At 42.5% G+C, this 21,998-nt stretch overlaps 3 protein-coding genes across 4 annotated transcripts; 1 reads left to right on the top strand and 2 right to left on the bottom strand.

The window, feature by feature from the left end:
• Positions 1–2,473: 2,473 nt before the first annotated feature.
• LOC134092486 (protein phosphatase 1 regulatory subunit 27-like) lies at positions 2,474–4,562 on the top strand. Its single transcript, XM_062545377.1, has 3 exons — positions 2,474–2,919; positions 3,139–3,289; positions 3,740–4,562. The coding sequence occupies exons 1-3, from the start codon at positions 2,682–2,684 to the stop codon at positions 3,861–3,863; spliced, it is 513 nt and encodes a 170-aa protein (XP_062401361.1). The 5' UTR covers positions 2,474–2,681; the 3' UTR covers positions 3,864–4,562.
• Positions 4,563–7,612: 3,050 nt separating this feature from the next.
• On the bottom strand, positions 7,613–8,745 carry anapc11 (APC11 anaphase promoting complex subunit 11 homolog (yeast)). 2 transcript variants are annotated; one of them, XM_062530970.1, is made up of 3 exons: positions 8,468–8,629; positions 8,132–8,293; positions 7,613–7,936 (listed from the first exon to the last, which is right to left on the bottom strand). In XM_062530970.1, the coding sequence occupies exons 2-3, from the start codon at positions 8,238–8,240 to the stop codon at positions 7,791–7,793; spliced, it is 255 nt and encodes an 84-aa protein (XP_062386954.1). In that variant the 5' UTR covers positions 8,241–8,293; positions 8,468–8,629; the 3' UTR covers positions 7,613–7,790. The 2 variants fall into 2 exon arrangements, with proteins under 2 accessions (XP_062386954.1, XP_062386960.1); XM_062530976.1 differs by lacking the exon at positions 8,468–8,629 and adding an exon at positions 8,642–8,745 and having other exon boundaries at positions 7,614–7,936.
• A 10,129-nt stretch (positions 8,746–18,874) lies between these two features.
• LOC134075931 (complement C1q tumor necrosis factor-related protein 3-like) lies at positions 18,875–20,181 on the bottom strand. Its single transcript, XM_062530961.1, has 3 exons — positions 19,908–20,181; positions 19,534–19,656; positions 18,875–19,438 (listed from the first exon to the last, which is right to left on the bottom strand). The coding sequence occupies exons 1-3, from the start codon at positions 20,134–20,136 to the stop codon at positions 19,155–19,157; spliced, it is 636 nt and encodes a 211-aa protein (XP_062386945.1). The 5' UTR covers positions 20,137–20,181; the 3' UTR covers positions 18,875–19,154.
• Between the last annotated feature and the right edge of the window lie 1,817 nt (positions 20,182–21,998).

Here is a 21,998-nt window from a genome sequence, read left to right as displayed (position 1 = left end):
CGCAGCATGGTCAATGGGCATAGTTCAAATGACTCTGTAAGCATTTGGATAGTCCTTCAACCAATCAGATCAATGATCCGGATGCGCCTGGTGGATAAGCTAGTTTGTGATTGGTCCCAGCAAACGTGGACTGGAAACAGGTGAGATACATGCACAGATTTCCAACCTGAGCTGTAAGGCGAAAAAGAATTGCTGGCAGATTGGGCGGGGTTTACCCAGTCTATAACATCAGCCCTTTGGACAGCAAATGTAATCTCTGAAACCCTCTAGTGGACAACATGAGTAACTACTACATCTCTACAACCCTCTGCACAACATGGACTGTTGAACAACTAATTGTCAGCAAGCTTTTAGACATGTGATAATCATTTGTCATACATATTCACAGTGCATGGAACTGCACAGTACTCTTCTTAGGCTTCTTCTTCTTCTTCTCACGTCTAATACAGCTTCAACCGTTAAACATAGAATCTTCATTCAAACTGTGCTATGTACTGTAGGTCTTCGTAGGACATCTGTGGAATGTATTTTTCAACTTTGTAACTTTTACACTTCCTTTAACTATTAATAAAAATGTCTCAACATTTCCCCATAGACTTAACATTGGCACTATGACATCACAATGGGCTAATTAAGCTGATTTGCACCTGTATCAATGGCCAGCTGCTCAACTAGGCCCCATAAGAGGGCCAGTTAAACTGATTGCACCTGTAGCCTGTCAGCTGCTTTCTGCTCAACTAGGCCAGTTCTCTGTGTCTCTACATTCTACAAGGATATAAGGCACATTCCATCCAACTTTCTATCCATTCATCTTCAAACCATTCACTCATCCACCCATTAAACTATCTAGCAACATCCATTAAACAATCTGCCTATCAACATCCATTAAACATTCTGTTTATCAACAATAATGATCTACTTTCAACTTCTGTCTCAGGCTTTAAGCATACAATCTGGCTCTCTTAAGACTACAGATCCTGTTAAATTTCCTCTGTCTACTACTGTTTTAAAATAAACGTCCTCACTACAACAATTAAATAATTTAAGTTTTCAAACTACTCAACTGTTTAACTATTCAGCCATTCCAACTGTCAGTTATCATCAATTATGACTCCTGTCAACTGTTTCCTCTGCCTACAACTGTTTCAAAATAAAAGTTCTTCCTAATTGAATTTCCTATTAAATAATCTAACTATTTAAACTTTTAAACTACTCAACTATTTAACTGTTCAATCACCTCAACTGTCAGTTGTCATCAACTATGACTCCCACCATCTGTTTCCTCTGCCTACAACTATTTCCAAATAAAAGTCCTCACAACAATAATTCACTATTAAATAATTTAACGTTTTAAACTACTCAACTAATTAACTATTCAGTCGTCCAACAACTGTTTCAAAATAAAAGTCCTCAATTGCATGTTAGCAATGTTGGCATAGTTTTCAAGGTCCTGCTGGCATACAAGTCCCTAAACAACAACATCCCTACCAACCTCACTGACCTCCTGGAAGTTTACACTCTTGCCCGCCCTCTGAGATCCTCCTCTGCAGGCCTGCTACGTGTCCCTGATGTTAACCTCTGCACCCTGGGAGAGAGGGCTTTCAGCTACATCGCCCCCAAGCTATGGAATTCACTGCCAGACTACATCAGACATTCTGACTCAATTACTGACTTTAAAAGTAGACTGAAAACGTATTTCTTCAAGAAAAATTATGGACTGACTGACTGACTTTAATTTTTTCTTTTCTTTTTTATTTTTATGTGATGATTTCACAACCTTGTAAAGTGACCTTGGGTGTCTTGAAAGGTGCTTTAAATTAAATATTATTATTATTATTATTATTATTATTATTATTATTATTATTATTATAGTTATTGTTAGCATTTTTAACACAACTGTTAGAAATAATTTGCTAAGTTAGCTAACCAACCTGATTAGCATGGTTAGCATTGTTAGCACAACTGCTAATAAACTTTAGTTAAATTAGCACACCAGTTTGTTGATTTGGTTACCGTCCCTCACAAACAAATGTTTGGATGACTTTTTACTCCAAGGCTTTTCTGCAAGACATCATCACACTTAAACTACCCATGGCCTGGCGGATGGCACGCTTGGGTTGTAAACCATTTTTGGCAACCAATGCCCGATTACTAGAAATTACCACAGGCCCCTGTACTACGTGGCCATGGCCTGGGAAGTACCACGGCCACTCGAATGGCTGAGAGGATTTGTGCCTCTAGTTAAAAAAAAAAAGTCTCTCATGGGCTGTGGTGAAAACAGAAGCTGAGGTTACTCATGGCTGGCAGGAACCCCAGGACCAGGGGTTTGCGGGACCAGGGGTTTGGATCACCAGTTTAGGCCACTCATCTTTCTAATTCAGCTACTTGATCTGTGAGGTCCTGAAAATAGCCCCAGGGAGGGTATATAGAGCCCTATGGGCAAGCCCTCTCGTTCAGAGCACTCCCACCACACTGCCTAGCCAGACAGACTCTAAAAGACAAGACCGGGAGACATCCTCAGAAGAGACCAGACGAGAGCAGAAGACCATAGAGAACCCGGAGATAAAATCTGACACAGCAGCAGCAGCTTCAACAGAAAAGACCCGGAAACACTGAGGTCTACAGCACTACCCCTGAACCTTCTTGCGTCTCTGACTTTTTCCTCACCGTATTTTGTGAAGATGAAGTTTGTGAAGATGTACCTGCGGTGTCCCAGGAACATGGCCTACATGGACTGCGTGGCCAAGGACTGCGTGGCCATGCCGTGCTCCAAGGCTGTCACCTCCCTCAAGCCCATCCGCAATGTCCACTTCCCCAAAGACATCCTTTTCCAGGACTATGTGCGTACAGGAGAGCTGGAGCGCATCGGCCACTTCATGCAAGCCAGTAAAGTGAGCCTGGACACCATCTACCACTCAGGTGAGTCGCCTGACCAGAACACCCCCCCCCCACACACACATCACGGGAGGAGAACCTGCCTGCATGTTTTAAGCCACTTCTCAAACATCATCTGTATTCTCACCAAATTATCAGTGTGAGCAACTTTTTGAAATGCATGCTTCATACAAACCAGGAGCACTGGCCTTGCATTGAGCATCAAGAGCTGAGTTTGACGAGTCGCTCATGTCTTCACTGTAGGCATGGCAGCCATTCATGAGGCCGTGCTGTCTGGGAACCTAGAGTGTGTCAAGCTCCTGCTGAAATACGGGGCGGACATTCACCAGCGGGACGAGCAAGGCTGGACCCCTCTACACATGGCCTGCAGTGACAGCTTCCCAGAGATTGCCAGGTGAGCTCCTTCACCTTTAGCAAATCCACTACACATATGCACCTCTCCACTCACATACTGTAAGACATCAGCACTTTAAACAAACAAAAACACAAGCTACACTTCTCAGTTCTGAATCCCACTCTTCAACCTGGCCAGTGGCTACATATTGCCAGTTCACTGGCCCAAAGGAAAGCATGCACACACACACACACACACACACACACACACGCACGCACACACACACACACACACGCGCCAGCGCTCAGATCATATGAGATAGAGCACGTCAGAGGGGGGAACTGAAGCAAGGAATGGGGCAGATGCCGGAGTCTCACATAGCACTGCCCTTCTGCCCTCTGCCCCGACAAGCATGCAGAAGTCCGACGTTCTAGCACAGTCTCATAGACATGAACCCCTATTTGGTCCAACCCCTGTGCTAAGCTCTCCTCCTCTCTCTTCCTCTCACAGATACTTGTTGTCTCTGGGTGCCGACGTGGACGCCGAGAACGAGGACGGGGACAAGCCGGTGGACCTCATCGACCCCGAGTGCAAGGAGCTGCTGGAGATCTTCGGGGTGGGCAGCGGCGACTGAGCTCCCGAAAAGAGTCGTGGAGCTCGACGGCATCCGTGCCGTCTCCTCCTCCTCCGTGTCCTACTCTTCTTTGTTGCCAGGGTGACCGAATGCTTCGTTCCGCGCATCCACGAGAGTGGAACGCCAGGCGCACCTTTGGCAGGGGATAGTTAGGCAGAAGGGCGCCATCTTGTTTTGGTTGCTTATTGATGGGACTGTGGCATGTTCATGCTGCAAGGGGCTCTTACAGTGTGCACTTTTCTTTGGCTCAGAAGGAAGAAAGTGTTGAAGCCCTTGCTTGTAAAAACACCTTTTTTATTACTGTACATATAGTGCTTTTGGAAAAAAGGCGCTTCTGTTGTGTTTCTTTTAGTCTTGTTCACACGCAACTTGTGTAAATACTTAATACACTATGGGCCAATCCCAATGTCAGACCTAAAGACTAGGACTAAGGACTCACAGACTTAATTGATTTCAGGTGCTAAGTGAGTGAGTGAGTGTGTGAGGCCACATGAGCTCAGATAGGTATTTTGGGATTGGGACAGCAATTCACGAGATCACATGTACCTTGGCGATGTTTACTAACAAAGACGTTGCTAACATTTGCACCATGCACGTGTGTGCGTGCTGTTGTTTACCTTCATTTCCTGATTTTTCTATGATCTCCGCGCCCGCGGTAAATGTCACAACACTTTGAACTTTGGGTAATTCCCTTAGATGCAGACTCACGGAAAGGGCTCGGTAAGTGTGTACTAAAACCCTCACGCCCGTTGTTATTCGACATTGGGACAGCCCTAAGCCCTTACGAATTTCGCGAAGAACGCGCACCAAAGTCCATGAGTCCGGACATTGGGATTGGGCCATTGTGACTTTAGTAGTTGTATAGTTTTAAGCAGCAATATATGTGTAAATACATGTATTTATCCATTTGATGTATACAAATGATTTACAGCGTGATGAATCTGTATTGTCTTAGTATTGAATTGTTCTGTCTTAATATAAATTGTTTTTATACTTTTTTCAATAAAGCCTCCCATAATACATACAGAATCTACTTTATCTATCTTTATTTCTGCTAATCAAAATGATGTACTTCAATATGAGATTTTATATAGCACTTCTGGATACACTTGACATCTAGGCAGCAGTTTTAGAGCATTTCGATTAATGCCATGGTGACAAGGCATTATTAATACAGGATATCAACAAACGGCCGTGCTGTTGCACATTTCGCAACTTAGCATGGGGGGAACTTGATAGCTTCATATTGGTCCACGGTTCCACACGTCACTGAAAAAATAACCCATTGTTTAACTGGTGATATTTTCACATAGCTATCTTGAACTGTTGCTTTCAAATTTTCACAATTCACAGTTGATTGCCTGTAGCCTAACCTCACCCCTTTGGACAGCAAATGTAATCTCTGAAACCCTCTAGTGGACAACATGAGTAACTACATCTCTGCAACCCTCTCCATAACATGGACTATTGAGTAACTACTTATCAGCAAGCTTTTAGACATGTGACAATCTTCACCTCATTTGTCATACATAATATATGTTTGCTTGTTTGTTTGACTACCATTGACAAAACTGAGAGACTCAGTGTAAACATGGTGCTTACAGACCATGTTCTGTAAGCTATATTCTGGTTATACGGAATATCATTACTCTACAGGACAGCATGTCAGAGGAAAGGATATGAGGGGGCAGAACTAGCGCTGTACAATTATCGCATCGCAATCACCAGTTGCAAAAGGATCCAAAGTAATTATCTAATCTCACTTCATCTTCTGTAGTAGAGCTAGAAGAACATCTAAACACTGAGCTACGAAACATAATTAGATGGGTGAAAATGAACTAATTAATGCTGAACATATCAAGACTAAATGTATTGTTTTTGGTAAACGTAACGCTCTTGCTAAAGCCAACACATTGAATTTATCAATTGACGACATACCTATGGAGCAGGTTACTAAAACTAAACTGCTGGGAGTGAAATTAGATAATTTACTCTCTTGGTCTGATCAAATTGATGACATTGTCACAAAAATGGTATTGCAATGGCAAGAAAATGTGCAAGATATGTTTCATCCTCCATAATGATTGATGTCATTAGGTCAATTGTGTTGTCACATTTGGACTACTGCCCTGTTGTTTGGTCAAGTGCTGCTGAGAAACATATTGGAAAACTTCAGGTTGCTCAGAATAGAGCAGCCAGACTTGCTTTGCATTGCTCATTTCGTACAAATGTCTCTGAGATGCACACAAAGTTATCATGGCTAACTGTAGACACAAAATCTAAGTATCATCTTTTGATTTATGCATAATTCAGTTTGGAAAAAAACACCTCAGCTCTTTTCCAACTGGCTGATACTGGCAGGGGATAGGCATAGATAGGTATTATAGAACAAGACAAGTGGCAAATGGGCTTTTGGGTGTCCCAGCACCATGCACAAACTGGGGCTCTGTCATGTGGAATAAGCTCCCGTTGGACATCAAAAACATTGAGAACTGTGTTAGATAAAAGAAGTCACTGAGGCAACACTTTCTTAAGTTGGAGTCAGGCATATAAGCTCTCATGTGAATGCTAGATCTTGTCCTGTTGCTATTATGGTGTTCGCAAGACTGTTTGTGTTTTTAAATACTAATGGAATGTAACATTTTAATACGTTTAAATTATTCAGATTTTACTACAGGACCCCAGGGAGACTAGCAACCCTTTGTGGGGAAGCTAATGGGGATCCTAATAAAGAATAAAGAATGAATTCTCACAATGACTTTAAGAGTCATTGCATGAGAAAACCAGGCAGAAGATGGGGGCCGGCCAAATCGGCTCATACTTTGTATGTGTGATAGGTAGCCTATGTGGAACTATGAACAACAGACATATAATTAAAACCCTCCAATTTTTTTTTTCCGTTGCCGAGTTCTGGGGACCCCCTTGGAGACCCTTGAATATCAGTTCATTTATTTACCTCCACCAAGGAGGTATATGTTTTCATCAGGGACCAGCGTTTGTTTGTTTGTTTGTCTGTCTGTTTGTTAGCAAGATAACTCAAAAAGAGATTGATGGATTTCGATTAAATTTTCAGTGAATGTCAAGCATGACCCAAGGAAGAAACGATTACATTTTGGGAGTGATCCGTAGTTCCGTCGGGATTCCGGAGCCGTTTATGTGATTCACTTAGTGGTGTAATGGCATGGTATGGCCACGTGGTGGCAATCTGAATGGTTCAAATGTATGACAACCTACAAAGAACAATACAGGCGGAGGTCTATGCTCTCTGAGTGCTTTTCTAGTTTGTGTTGTGTTTTGTGTGTTCTTAGACTTGAATTAAAGATGAATTGTTGCCATATGAAGTGTCTATGTATTTAAATACGTGAAAGCCATATTGTCCAGTAAGGAAAGTACAATAATATCTTGTGGATAAATCAACGAGTGAGCGGTCAGCAGGCCTATAAGAGTGTGTGTCACGCACACATAAATGACCTAGATAACTGCAGCAGTGGGTACATTTCAATATCCCACAGAGCGTAGTGTTGTATTGTGGCGGACCATGTCTTGTGCATCACAATTTTACCATTCAGGTATCATAATCAGTTTATCAAACTACTGCTTTCACAGGTTACCACTGTCATGTGGCACTGACACTGTATCATAGAGCAATGTTTGTGCATATACAATAAACTAAAGCATCACCTTATTATCTAATTCAAATGTATCATATCAGTACTCACCATGTCTCTCTGATTGAACTGTCTGCTAAGAAATAATTTTTAGAAATTAGTATTGCCATGGTCCTTTACTTCAACATAATGCCACCATCCTCTGAATACAAACATGTAACATATACAAATGATGTCTTCTTTGTTGCACTTATTTCCACATTGTTTCCACAAATGTCCGTTTGAGTGTCTCTGTGTCAGTGAAGACCAGGCAATGACCTCATTCCTTAAACTTCCACTCCTGTCGACACATAGGGCACTGTTGCTGGACCTGCTGTGAGTTCAGCCATTTGAGGATACAGTGCATATGGAAGCAGTGGGAGCACTGGCCCCAGACCAGTGGGCAATCGTCTCCAGGAACCTTACCTGAAAACACAAGAGGGTGCATGAAGTCCAGGCCCATTTGATGTTTCAGGTATTGAAACATTGAATATAGACTAGTCTTTGGTTTCATGTTCTGCCTGCCATAGAACGTCATGGGCATAATGATGTTTCAACAAGTTACGTCACTACAATACGATACATATGCAAACATATATGCATTTCATTTGGGCAACTTACAATCTGGACAGCATCCATTGAAAGGTGCGCGGCAGATACCACAGTTGTCATCGTTGGCTACCCAGGACCAAGCTGCCACGCCGTTCCACTGTTTGATCTTCACCTTCATCTCAAACCAGCCTGATGAGAATAACGTTGAAACAGCAGAATCTTGGGAAGAACCTAGCAAGAAACGTGCACACGGCGAGTAAACAGTTATTCAAAACAAGCAACAAGCAACAGATCACGACCACTGGCAACATATGTTATGTTGCGTCGTTATCGTGTATAACAGTTGCAAAGGTAAAGTGCAGAATAGAAACCCAATCGGGTTTGTTAATTGTTTACAATACACACCACAGACCCGCGCGAAAAGCAAACCAAAGCTACCGAGCTAAGCTATCCTGTATCCTTGCCGTCCTCCTAGGTTTCTGAGCTGACACATCGAATCCATTAAACATAGTGAGTGCCTTCAGTCTAGCTATTTTAAAACGTGTTTACAGGGATATCATAAGTCTGTTGATTTAATACCGGTTAAAACTGCGGTGTAGTCCAATTTCAATTTCTTCCCCTTTCCATGTTACTCTCCTCCCGACAGTCCTCTGCACCGTGTACGTCACTGAGTTATTGTCACAGCGCCGCCTATTGTATTGGAGTTGAAAGACGTGGAAAAGCTCAGCTCTGGCTTTCTTGTATGTTTTTGAGCCATGTTTGACACAATAAAAACTCTTGAATCTTGAATGTTTATTATACATGCAGAATTACTCTTTTTTTCCCTGGGACCCAAAAGAAAAAAAAGGGCCTTGAATCTTCATCTTTCTGAAAATATTTAATTTAACATAATGATAGGCTATTGCCTTGAATTACACTGAGTGTTGTGGAAAAAATGCTGCCATTTTCCCCCCGTTAAGGCCCCATCACATTACACGCGGCATGCGCTATGAAACCCATTACTTTAAATGGTTTGAGCGCGCAAGAACTGCGCTCAGTATAGCGGCATTTTTGCCGCTTTGCCGCTCTTACACTACCGCGGTCAAAGTTGCCCGCAGCACGCTGTAAGTCAATGGTCTTTTGCGCGGAACCCAGCGGTAACCACAACAATATTCGTAGAACGTTACCTCAACGAAGAGCAACCTAGCGGTGAGCGCAGCGCATGCCGCCTGTAATGTGATGGGGCCTTTATTCTCTTATGGGAGTGTCGCCACTCTGTTTTATCTACCACTCTCACTAATGAACAGCAGGGTAGCATTTGTCCTTTTTGGTTGATTGAAGACCAGATGGGCTGCAGCGTTCTGGACCATCTGCAGCGGTTTCACCAGACATGTTGCCGTTGTTGAAGTCAACGCGTGAGATAACATGGTCTGTGTCAAGAGCTGAGTGGTGTGTTATAGGTACATCATTGGCTTCATTGTCCTTATATTGAATAGTGCAAAGCAGCACGACCAGGTGACAGTCTTCAACGGAAGTGGAACGCAACCAGTGAAAGCCAGAGGAAGATGAAGAGTGAGGGAGATGAAGATGAAGATAGATAGAACAAAGATAACAACCCAATTTATACAAAAGGTTCAAGCAGTAATTGGTTGACCATGCTGTAAGGAACGTGTTCATACCACAAATTGACGTTGAGTCTGTGAAAGACCATGACAGGCTCAATATGTTTAACAAAATACATCCACAAAACTCCATACTGCCAGAGGGCAGTACAAAAACAGAAAAATAAGCTCAGCAAAGTCATGCTTCAGAGTTTCAGAATTCTCCTTTAACTAATTTTTTTCAGCATTTTGTATGAAATCCAAATGTATTTGTTTGATATGTTCCTGTTTTGGGTTTGGCATCAGGTTATGTCCTTATACTCATGTTTGTGTGTTATCTCTGTGTTACCAACCTGCCAGGGACTGCTGATAAAAGTATGGCTATGGTACATTCACATGGCTCATTTAAATGACCATGTTAACTGCATGTGTCATGTGGTGGCAATAAAAGGTTAAATAATGGGATAGCTTTGACTAAGGTGTTTCATTTGTGAGAGTGTTCTTTGTCAAGGAACGTGGCTTGAGACTGCAATGCAAAATGTTATTTTGGAGTTCCCTGTCTGTTACGTCGCACCACAGGAGATCAAGATCAGTAGAACCTCCCACTTGTTTCAGAATATCTGATAGGTTCTGCCAATATCTACAGGTTATGAACATATGTTAGCTCCAACTCCTTTCTTCATAAGACTCAGACTGTCACTCAGACTGAGTAGCTTCAGCAGTGCCGGACAGGAGAAAACATCAAAGTGGAGAGACATGGCCGAAGAGGGAATATATGAAATATATGCCAACCCTGACAACTTTCATATGAGTCCCACTTGTCAAGCAGATTCAGAGACAGTGGGGAAAATCTATACTAATGAGAGTCCGTGTGGCAGACCTGAGAGGGCAACAGCCTCCAACCCCTCTGGAGCGGTGGAGAGCTGCACTAGATGGGTCGCTGTGTGTCTGGGACTGCTGTGTGTTCTGCTGCTAGCACTCAACATAGGACTGGGAATCAGATACGTTCTGGAGAAACACCAGCTAAAGACTGAGAGGGAAGACCTGCTAGCAAGCCATGTGAAGATCACCATGGAGAGAGACCAGCTATCAGCCAGTAACACCAACCTGACCAGACAGATGGACCAGCTACTGGCAAGTAATGTGAATATCAGCATGGAAAGAGATCAGGCATTGGCCAGTAATACCAACCTGACCAGACAGATGGACCAGCTACTCAACACCAACGACCAGCTTCAGGCCAGAATCTCTAAATCTGTGAGACGTTCCTCGGGATGGAGATATTTCAACTCCACATTGTATCTCATCTATTCTGAAAGGAAAAAAACGTGGTCCGAAAGCAGACAACAATGCATAGAGAGCGGAGGAGACCTGGTGATCATCAACAGCGAAGAGGAACAACTTTTCATTCGTGGATTGGGAATCCCTGTTTGGATTGGACTGTGGAACAAGGGTGGGTGGAAATGGGTGGATAACACGCCGTTGTCCACAAGCTACTGGGATCGAGGGCAACCCGGTAATGCTGATGAGAACTGTGTTCTCCTTACAATTGATTACGGTCATAGACTCTTCTGCTGGCATGATTACCCATGTCACGAGGAACACTATTTCATTTGTGAGATTCCTGCATAGTTTAGCCTATATATAAATGCAATGTGTTAATGTAAACAGAAAGTTGGTCTGCCAGTATAATTCAAAATGGAATCTTTGGAGCATTAAAAATAAAACAGAATAAGTGCAAACGAGATCGAAGAGGAAATGAAAGAAACTACCCAATCAAAAGAAAGTGACCTACACTTCAACTCAATGCAACGCGAACTGTAGGGGGAGGGCGTGATTAGGATATGTGAATGAAAGAGAGAGCAATGCAAATTCAGTGAAAACACGTTTGAGGCTAGAATAACAAAATCCCGGACGATTCTGAAATTCCGCCCGGACACATTTTTAGGTTTCAAAAAGAGGACATGTCTGGGCAAAAGAGGACGTCTGGTCACCCTATGTGTAGGACGAGTCTGTGAAATACTGTATATTTTATGCATTCTTTACTGTAAGTGCTTGATCACAATGGAAACTGTCATAACAAAGAGAGTGTTCTCCATTGTCCTAACTTCTCAATTACCTTTAATTGTAGTTTTGTAACTTTTGTAACCATTCCATATTAACTTGTGGAGAATGTAATGTAATCAAACTATAGCTTTAGTGCGTACACTTACACAAAAACCTTTCCCAGATCCATTGACAAACTTTTGTTTATGTTTAAAAGTTTATGTTTATCAGACTGTTTGAGTTTGTGTTTTTATGTGTTTTCTTTAATATCTCAAAATCTTCCAATAAAGGATTTAAATGATTATCCATGCTGACCTACGGGTTCTGAACAGATATCCTTTACCACCCATGTCTATGTCAAGATTTACAATGATAGGCTATAGGTCCATCAAATTATCAACCTTGCCACAGTCGTTTGCAACATGTTACAATCTTATCCACTCTGTAGGCCATGTGTGTAGGCTACAAACAGAACGCAGGCTGCAAGGCATGACGCAAAAACACAGGAATAGTTTAACATAAAATACAGAATTCAAACAAAACGAAAGCTTCAATCCCAAAGTAATTTGTTCCAAGCCCCTTTGACCAACAGTTACCAACAGTGAACCCTTTCAATACATTTCCATTTTATAAACAGTAACGAAATTGTTCACGACACAACACATTTCCACCAACATTGGTCTTACAGGAGAATGACACCCATTTTTCACATAGACCTCTGTTTCTCAAGGTTTTCTTTGCTGCACAAAGTTGCAACATGGGATTGCATTTCTTCAGTCTGGCGCTAATCTGCAACAGTGGGCTCTGAATCTAGCATATACTTATGAGATCCAGTACTGACTCTAGCATATGAGATCCAGTACAATACATATTGATGAGATCCAGTATTGACTCTAACAGTATATACTAATGAGATCCAGTACTGACTCTAGCAGTATATGAGATCCAGTACAAAAGGTCAGAGCAAAACTGATGCCTTATCAAGGTTACCTGTGAAGCCTAGTGTGGATGTGGTTTACGAGTGGTAGCGCCTGAGAAATTGAGATAGGCTATATCTCAATTGCATGACACCGGAGAGTTAAGATGAAAAGCCAGATGTCTCTTCTGGTGGCCTGCATTAGATAAAAGTACTGAACAGGAAGTTAGAGAGCGTAGGCCTATATTTCAGAGCTACAGATGACTGCTCCATATGTAACGGATGCCAGCTAGTTAGCTGTGCGAGTAGAACGTTAGTAAAGCTCACTCCCACGCCTCAAGAGCACTGCTGGCATGAAAGCTAGTAGCCCGGGCTTTTAGCTGCACTGTTAAAAATTGATGGGAATTTACAGCCATTTTATCCAGGAACACACTGTATTCTTGAATATACAACAGATTACTGGTAAAAACAATGCTTTTTGGGTAATTCAAACAGCGTGCGATTTCAAACTCTTGAAATGTCTGATTATACAGGGATAACCTGCTATTTGCAAAGCATGTGTGTTAAAAGAATAATAAAATGAACGATTTGACAGGTTTCCTGTCTTTTCCTAACTGGCGTATCTTGAGCAGGTGGTGAATAGTGCGCGATCGAGCAAACTTGCATTAATTTATTCATTTATTGACCGAGATTTACCAATTAACTACGAAACGAGATAAGGTAAAGGGGGTGTGTGTCTGTCTGGGGGGAGACAGTGTTGGAGGGAGCCTGGGCTGGCTGGGATTAATTAGTGTTAAAACGGTCATCTCCATGGATAAGGTGGGTACACACATGTTAAATCTTAGATACAGTCGTAGCCTTCTTTATATATTTTCCTAATGTTTTCAATAGATGTGTGTTCGATGATGTAGGTGTAGGTAAGTTAATCAAGCTATCCATGGTAGGCTAGCCTAGTAGCCTAGACTAAACCGTTCTGTAGCTAGTGCTAATGCTATCCATTATAACTTACATGTAAATTAGCCTACATGTAAATTAGCCTACGTCGTATTTTGGAGCACTAGTTTAACACTGAACATGTTTCTCTGCCAATACTGCAGTGTTGAATGCTCCTCTAAATATGCGTATGGACGCCACATGCGGCTGCATCAGAATATACCAAATGCTAATTTTGCTTGCCCGCTTGTGAACTGCGTAAGATCCTTTCGAAAAGTGGCCAACCTTAGATCACACATATATCGCGACCACCAACAACGACGACATGAGCCTGTTATTCGACTCAGTGTGACTGTTGGGTGTAATACCGGTAATTGTAATGTGGATTTTTCCAGCAGTCAGGATAGGGATGTGGTTGCACATGTTAAAAAACATATAAGAGAGGGACGGACTGTCTCTTGTCCGTTCGTGGCATGTGAGAAAACGTTCACCGTGGCCTCTACATTTTCGGCACATGTGTCTCGAAATCATAAGCACGACAGTATACGACCAGCTGCCGAAAATGCTGCAGAGTCTCATTTAGTTCAGACCATGGTTCAAGGGCGTAACTTTGGGTCTACCATTGGGGGGGTTAAACTTGCGGCATATTTATAAATGTATTTATTTATTGAATAATTTTCTTGTGCAAAAGGTAACATGCTAATTTGCCGTTCCTTTATTAGAAATACATCATGATGATTTAGGCTAGGCTACTTAACGTAAATGCAGCTGTTCACTTGACTGTTTGTGCCATAATGACACATTGTCTAGTCTCGTTGGAAAGCCCTGGTTCTGCTCTTTCGTGCAATATAGGTCTCATCTCGCTGTGACTAATAATCCCAGAGCAATGTAACAGAGAAGAATGGGTGTGTTTTTGACGCACTTTGCGTCCGTCGGGCTCATAGGGCTAGCCAGCCAACTCCAGTCAACAAATCATCAGCTAATTTAACAGCTAACTTAGCAATAGGGGTATACCTCCATTTGGTCAGGATTTTTCCTATTTTTGGTTGGTGTCAACCAACAATGGCCGGGTTTCCCGAAATTGTTAAGAAGCTCTTAAGTGCTAAGAACTTCTTAGGAGCGTTGTAAGAATGTTCTAAGAATGCTCCTAAGAAGTTCTTAGGACTTAAGAGCTTCTTAACGATTTTGGGAAACCCGGCCAATGAAAAAATGCTGTCTGGCTGCCTTTCAATGTCTTTTTCATCTTCCCACCTGAGTTGAGAGCTTTCTCCAACCATTCATCCCAGCGACTACGCAAAATAGTAAACAAACTTTCGGTAGAGAACGCAGGTTGGGTAATACCAAGTAGTCGGTGGGCAGGGGGGTACATTTCAGAATATTTAAAACATGATACAAACTTGCTGGAAAATGAAATTAATAAAGAAAACGAACAAAAAATATTCATCCAGAATATTTCATATTTAGTGTAATCTGAATTATGTGATGATATTGAGGGGGTTATATTAGCTGGATATGATTTTTGGGGGGGTCATGACCCCTGTAACCCCCCCCTCAAATTACGCCTATGGTTCAGACGGATCATGCACCTGAATCAGATTCCGTTCAGGACGCAAGCGACGTTTTCCCCGAAAGTGCCTGCAGATCCTGGATGTGGTTGCATCCGAGGACTTATTCAGGTCCTGCAACACTGGGTTGCTTAGGAGCAATCACACTAGGAAAAGTGTTTTCAAAACTCATTTTAACTACTGTATGTCGAGCCAGTACCTGTGTATCTTGGCCAAAATGAGTCTGGCAAGGAGTGTTTTGCACAGTATGTGCCAGTAAACGAGTCACTTAACAATCTTCTTAACAATGAGTCCGTCAGACAGCAAGTGCCCTCATATAGGCAGCATGCTCAGATTCAGAGAGACATTTTGGAAGACATATGGCAGGGCACAAATATAAAAGAGAATCCACTCTTTCAGACCGATAGTGCTTTGGGAATTCTTCTTTTCCAAGATGCTTTTGAAGTAGTGAACCCACTTGGGTCAGGGAGGAAAAAACATAAAGTCCTGGGTGTGTATTTTACCTGTGCCAATATACCACCTCACTTTAGATCAACTGTTGATCAAATGCAGCTTGCCCTGCTGGTCCGTGAACAGGATTTTAAATACTTTGGCCAAGATAAAGTGTTTAGTTTGCTACTCAAAGACTTGAAAATACTAGAGACAGAAGGTATAAGTATGGCAGATGGGCAGGTGTGTAAAGGTACTGTTGGTGCTATCATTGGAGACAACCTTGGGTCACACTGCGTAGGGGGTTTCACTGAGAATTTTAGCACAAGCTCCTATTTCTGCAGATTTTGCCATGTACAACGTGCTTCATTTTTGTCAGCACCACAGGACAGGGCCAGCAGAAGAACTGGGGAATCGTATAAGGCAGACACACGCAACATAGACTCTGACAATTAAAGAGGAATTAAATTTGACTCAGTATTTAACAGTCTTGAGTTTTATCATGTGTGCCAACCTGGTTTGCCTCCATGCCTGGGCCATGACCTCTTTGAAGGTGTTCTAGCGTATGACCTGGCATTGTGTTTCAGGGATCTGATCACGAAACAGAAATTGTTTACTTACAGAGAACTCAGCCACAGAATCTGCAATTTCAAGTATCTTGGCAGTGACTGCAATAACAAACCGTGTGATGTAAATCCTGCCAGTGACAAAATAGGAGGCCATGCAGCACAGAATTGGTGTCTCATCAGAGTTCTGCCACTCTTGATTGGAGACATGTCCATTCCGCCGTGTATTTTCGGTTTAAACAGTCTCTGACAGAAACTTAAAATTGTCATTGTCTTGCTAGCAATAGCCTTATATTATTGAGTTGTGTCAAATGGGATGTTTATGGCTAGCCCGCCATGTTACCGCCAGTTTCATTCATTCATTCGGCGTTGTCATTTCACTGTTCATTTTTAGGTTTAGACTGTCTGACAGATATTCACATTGGTCTCAGTTCTGCCAGCAACATATAGCCTACTCATTCCCAGAATGCATAAAACAGCAGCGTATGATTAAACCTTTCATATCGATATAGTGCTGTGGATTATTAATTTTCTGTAAGTAATTCTGGAAGATAAATGTTAATCATGCTATTTCCTTGGTTGATTGATGGATAACACTTTTGGATAAAGAAAACCAGAGGATGAGGGGGCATAGCTTTAATTTCCAGCTAGAAGAGCAATCAAAGTAGTATAGCAACTGTGATGCAGTTAAGCTTACAAGAGAGAAACATGAGTAACATGTAAGGAAGCTGCTCTGTGATGTGATTTTGAATATTCAAATTGCTGATGTTTTTTTCTTTTCTGTTGCCTGTGCACTAGCTGAGGATTGCAAAAAAAAGGAAGAGCTTAAGGGATGTTTACAGGAAGGAAAGAAAAAAGGAGAAGGACAGGTACAGGAGTGGCGCAGGAGCAAGCAGTGTCCGGCCATGGCGGTACAGTGCAGTTATGAGCTTTTTGAACCCTTTCATGGAGGACCGGCCAACAACAAGTAATATGGGGGGGGGGGGGGGGGGGGGGGCTCTAGATGACAGTGGCCAGTGGCCAGAGGACAGTGCCATGGCCGGGCACAGTCAGACACCAGAGCAGGCACCAGCACTTCAGGCTCCAGAGCAGGCACCAGCACTTCAGGCACCAGAGCAGGCACCAGAGCAGGCACCAGCACTTCAGGCACCAGAGCAGGCACCAGAGCAGGCACCAGCACTTCAGGCTCCAGAGCAGGCACCAGAGCAGGCACCAGCACTTCAGGCTCCAGAGCAGGCTTCAGGCAGCACACCGGTGAGGGCAAGCCAGCAGAGGAGGAAGTGGCCCCACTGTGATGATTTTGAGGAGAGACTGCTCACAGCACTGGAGGCTGTGAGCAATAGACCGGTCCCTGTTCCCAGCCTTACTCCTCCCCCCCTCCGCCTCCTCCTGAGGATAGCGATTTTTTTAAAAGCCTGCTAGAAGACTTTCAAACCTTGCCATTTAGAACAAGGCAACATTTCAAGTTTGAGATGCACCGTTTGGTGTACGAGGCAAAGTGTCGTGACGTTGACCCTTGGGAAACGTCCCCTTGTAATTGCAGTAGATGGACCCGGAATTGTCAGGGGCCCTGATCACCACATGTTTCCCATCAATGGATCCAATGCAGTTGGGAAAGGCTCACCTCTCACGAAAGCCCTCTGCAATGTTCCTCCAGTCCTCTGTGGTAGGCACTGGCATGAACTCCTGGACCAAGGCATCCCATACGACCCTGGTGACTTGGTTCACGATGTTTGCCACAGTGCTCACGCCCACACGGTAGCTGTAGGCAATCGTGCGGTACGAATCCCCCGTCGCCAGGAACCGTAGGCAAACGGCAAGACGCTGCGCAGGAGCTATCGGTATGCTGCATGGTGAGCAGCGGCCCGACCTTCGACAGCAAGCTGTCAAACTGCTCCCTGTCCAGTCTGAAGTAGCGCTGGAAACGCCCCGTTTACACCGTCTCGTCGGGACGCTTTGGTCTGAACCCTACTTTAGAATGTAAAATAATGGCACCACTGATGGTTCACCTTATAGAACCTTTGTAAAAGGTTCCATTTGGAACCATTTAGGGTGCCTTATTTGTATCAAAGGATGGAACCTTTTTAGGTTCCATGTGGAACCTTTTTTTCTAAGAGTGTAGGAGATATATACATACAGTACATTGCACAAATCGGAGATACAGGAAAGTTGACAAGCGTAATTTGTTTTGGAGAGAATGTGCAGAACTGAGTGGCGGTCATATTGTGTACCGCTATGCGGTGCATCTAGTTTGAAGCTCCATCTACACACAAGCTGTCACAAGACCACATGCAGCTGGGTCAGTTACAATACAGTTACGCCATCTTAGCAGTAAGCAACGGTCAATGAAAAGATAATATGTTGTTTACTGAAAGATAAGGTATGCAGTTTCTTCTATGCATGTAGTGTGTTGTGCTGATGAACTGAAGGGATAGTCCACACAATAAAAAATTATACTTCTATTTCAACAACTTATGTAAGCGAACGGATAGGCCTAACATTTATATCTTAACCATAATGATCTGGTAACATCCCTGCATAACTCTTTGATTACAATAAGATGAAATGCAGTGCAAGTTAATTCCATCCATGTTGCTAACTCACTCCCCGGGCTTGTACAATAGCCTTTTTTAAGTGGGCTAGTTCAGTTTAGTTTATAATTAGTCTATATAGTATATTATTGTGCAGCCCAAATCATCCCAGTCTTATTCATTTGCGATTGTGTTTCATGAGGAAATGAGAAGGAATGCATCAAACCAATGAGGCACATGTGATGTGAAAAGATGCAATTTATTGGTAAATGAATGTTTGGTTACTTTCAATAACGATGTCAGAAAGATGCTATATGTAGTTTTTAATCAACAGATTACTGTAGATAGAATATGTATTAATTTTTTAGATAGAATATGTAATAACCTTTTTTTAACATGCCCAAGAAAAATATATATATTCCTCTTGATATTCATTTATTGATTGATTGATTGATTGATTCAATAAGACCAACTGAATCAGAAGCGGACCAGAAAACATCAACAGAATAGAGAACATCACACGTCACTACACTGTAAACAGCAAATGGCCGATGAAAGTGCTGTGATCATTTTCACTATCAGCAATCCAGGTGTTGACATAGAGACGCATGTACACCTGATCCCCCTTCTCCAACTCTAGGGTCATCCCATTGGTTGCCGTCTCATAGCGGTGATGATTGAAAGGATGATTGTACACAACAACCATCGACTGGCCGTTCTTGTACAATCTGAGACCCATGGGCCTGGAGTTATGATTAGTACCAGAAAAGCTGAAGTAGTAGACTCCTTTCACTGGTGCAGTGAAGATACCTACCACCAACACACAAAAACACAGTGCATAAGACAAAATACAATTCAAGCTCACCTTCATTGGTAATCTCAACAATAACAACAGTTTGCCATACCGGTTGCTGGATTGTATGCATTTCCAGCATTGGCGAAGACGTTCTTGTAAACCAGAGTAATTTCAGTGTTGAATGGACCCAGATTCCCATTAAATCCTAGTGATGCCCCAAACGCTACTTGCTCTGAAACACAAAGGACAGGATTTATGTCTGTGTCTCTTTGCTACAGTTCAGATAGTCAGAGGTCAAAATAGTAGATGTGTAGTATTAGTAGTGTTTTTAAGAATTTCCTTAAATATTTTATATTGCACATTTCAAGTAATATCAATCAAACTTTTTGGTTTGTTTAAACGTTGGACTGTTATGATTAGATCTTTATGTTAACAAATTTTACAAATGCACTGTCCTAATATGCAGTACAGGAGCTAGGCTACCTGTCCTCTGCTCCTCCAGCTGGCCCTTGAGGGTGGACACAGCGTCCCGCAGCTCCTGCAGCTCCAGCGCCACTTTCCAGCAGTTGATGTCGGCCACCTCTCGTCTGTCCCTCTGGCTCGGCTCGTCCCCATCGCTGGTCTCTGGGTCCTTGACTGGACTCTCTGCTCCACACAGAGAGCAGGCCAGCAGCAGCAGCAGCAGCACAGACGGGGCACTCGGCATCATCATGCTCAGCTCAGATACAGTAGCTCTCCACACTCAGAGTTTTCATGTTCCTTATATACAGTGGAAAGCAGCTTCACTACACTGCTTACTGCACCGCATCAAGGAAAAGCATGAGGAAGCAACAAATAGAAAAATCCCTTTTTTGATTTAGATTGGACATGTTGATTGGACATGTTGATAGGACGTGTTGATTAAATGGTTATCATGCAGAATGCTGCTAGTCAAGTTCAGTGGCATTTGTCCTCGAGAGGGTCATCATGGGTCATCACACACCTTCTCCGGCAGCTCAGCCTGTTTCACCCACTGATCTATAAAGAATCCCATTGTTGCCGCCCCATCAACAATGAAGCCAATGGAACTGTCCTGAGTGGTCCCAATATGGCTGCCGCGCTGAGGCCTCAGGTTTATGACGTAGATGCGCTATACAGTGTTCTGTATAGATCAGTGGTTTTACTCTGACCAGGATCTGGACACACTGGCATCTCATGACCAGCCTCAGTGGGCACTCTGGGCCGACAGGGAGTCACCACAGTGTGGGAATACATGTGTCATTACATTTCCATTGTAGTATTATTATTATTATTTTTTTTTTTATTATTATTATTATTATTATTTGATCATGCGCGTCTACAGAATGCTGCTGAAAGCTCCATTCAATGAATAAACCTTTTGAATTTTTGAGACCTTCAAAATGTCCAGAGGTCCGATATTACTGTTTAATAACCGCTGCAAAGATACAGTGACAACAGCAACAGGTTTTGTGCTTCTGAATTCCCTCTCATATCTGGGTCCTGTTTGCCATATCGGGACTTTTTTTCCCGATAATGGCCAGCAGACCATACTTGATTAGTAGTATTAGTAGTAATAGTAGTAGTAGAAGTAGTAGCACTAGTAGTGTTGTTTTTTTCTTTTTACAATCCTGCATTCGGCTGTAAAGTTTATTCATACCTCACATAGGAAAAACGCTCATTGCAAATCAAACAGGCTAATAGGCTAACTGGAAAAAGCACCATGCCAATCTCTAGCTATGGTGAAGGGTATGTGATGATGTGGGGCTATTTTAATTCCAAAGGCCAAGGGAACTTTATCAGGATGCATAATATCCTGGATCCATGAAATAGCTGGCCTTTAAAAATAAAAACATATAAAAAAATCCTCCTGCTCCTATGGGAATTTAACATAGGGGTCAAATACTTACGCAACCTGTATTTAAGGAAGAACATTTATCTATTTACGATACATTCTTCAATCACAAAGAAAATTAGTGTCCTTAGCGGGTTGATTTTTACTCATTTTTTGAATTAAGGCATTACAATCAATTCTCAAAAGATGATTTTATATTCCTCTTTTTAGTCAACTTTAGCATGGGTGTGAATACTTACTATACCCACTGTATTTTCATGTGGTTTGGTCTTTCATTTACACGGAAATGGAGGTTTTATCACTGAAAATGATTATTTCTGATACCCTACCGTACCCTGCTACATATAAACATGGCCTCAGTGCCCATTGATAACTGCTCTGTTGTCTGTCTGGGTACTTTTCAGTGAACTCAAATACAGAGTCCTGCACTTGGGGTGTCTGAAACGGTCGTATTCTCCCGAGATACCAGTGCCTGTTTTTTTTTTTTTTTACCTGTACAGCATACCTGCACCCTTTTCAACCATGTGAGCATAACAGACAAAAAAAAAAGCCTTATCGCAGAAATTATCTGACCAACTTTGAGACTTCTGCTGAATCTTGTTTCACAAGAAAAAATGGGAGAAAATTATTGTCATGTTATGCCATGCATTTGAACCAGATGACCTGACGTGCCATGCACCTCTTCTGGCAGGTCACTGGAATGTTCCAGATAGATCTACTTT

Source organism: Sardina pilchardus, chromosome 1 (genome assembly GCF_963854185.1).
Source record: "Sardina pilchardus chromosome 1, fSarPil1.1, whole genome shotgun sequence".
NCBI lineage: Eukaryota > Metazoa > Chordata > Actinopteri > Clupeiformes > Clupeidae > Sardina > Sardina pilchardus.
This window is presented reverse-complemented; position numbering and strand designations above follow the sequence as displayed.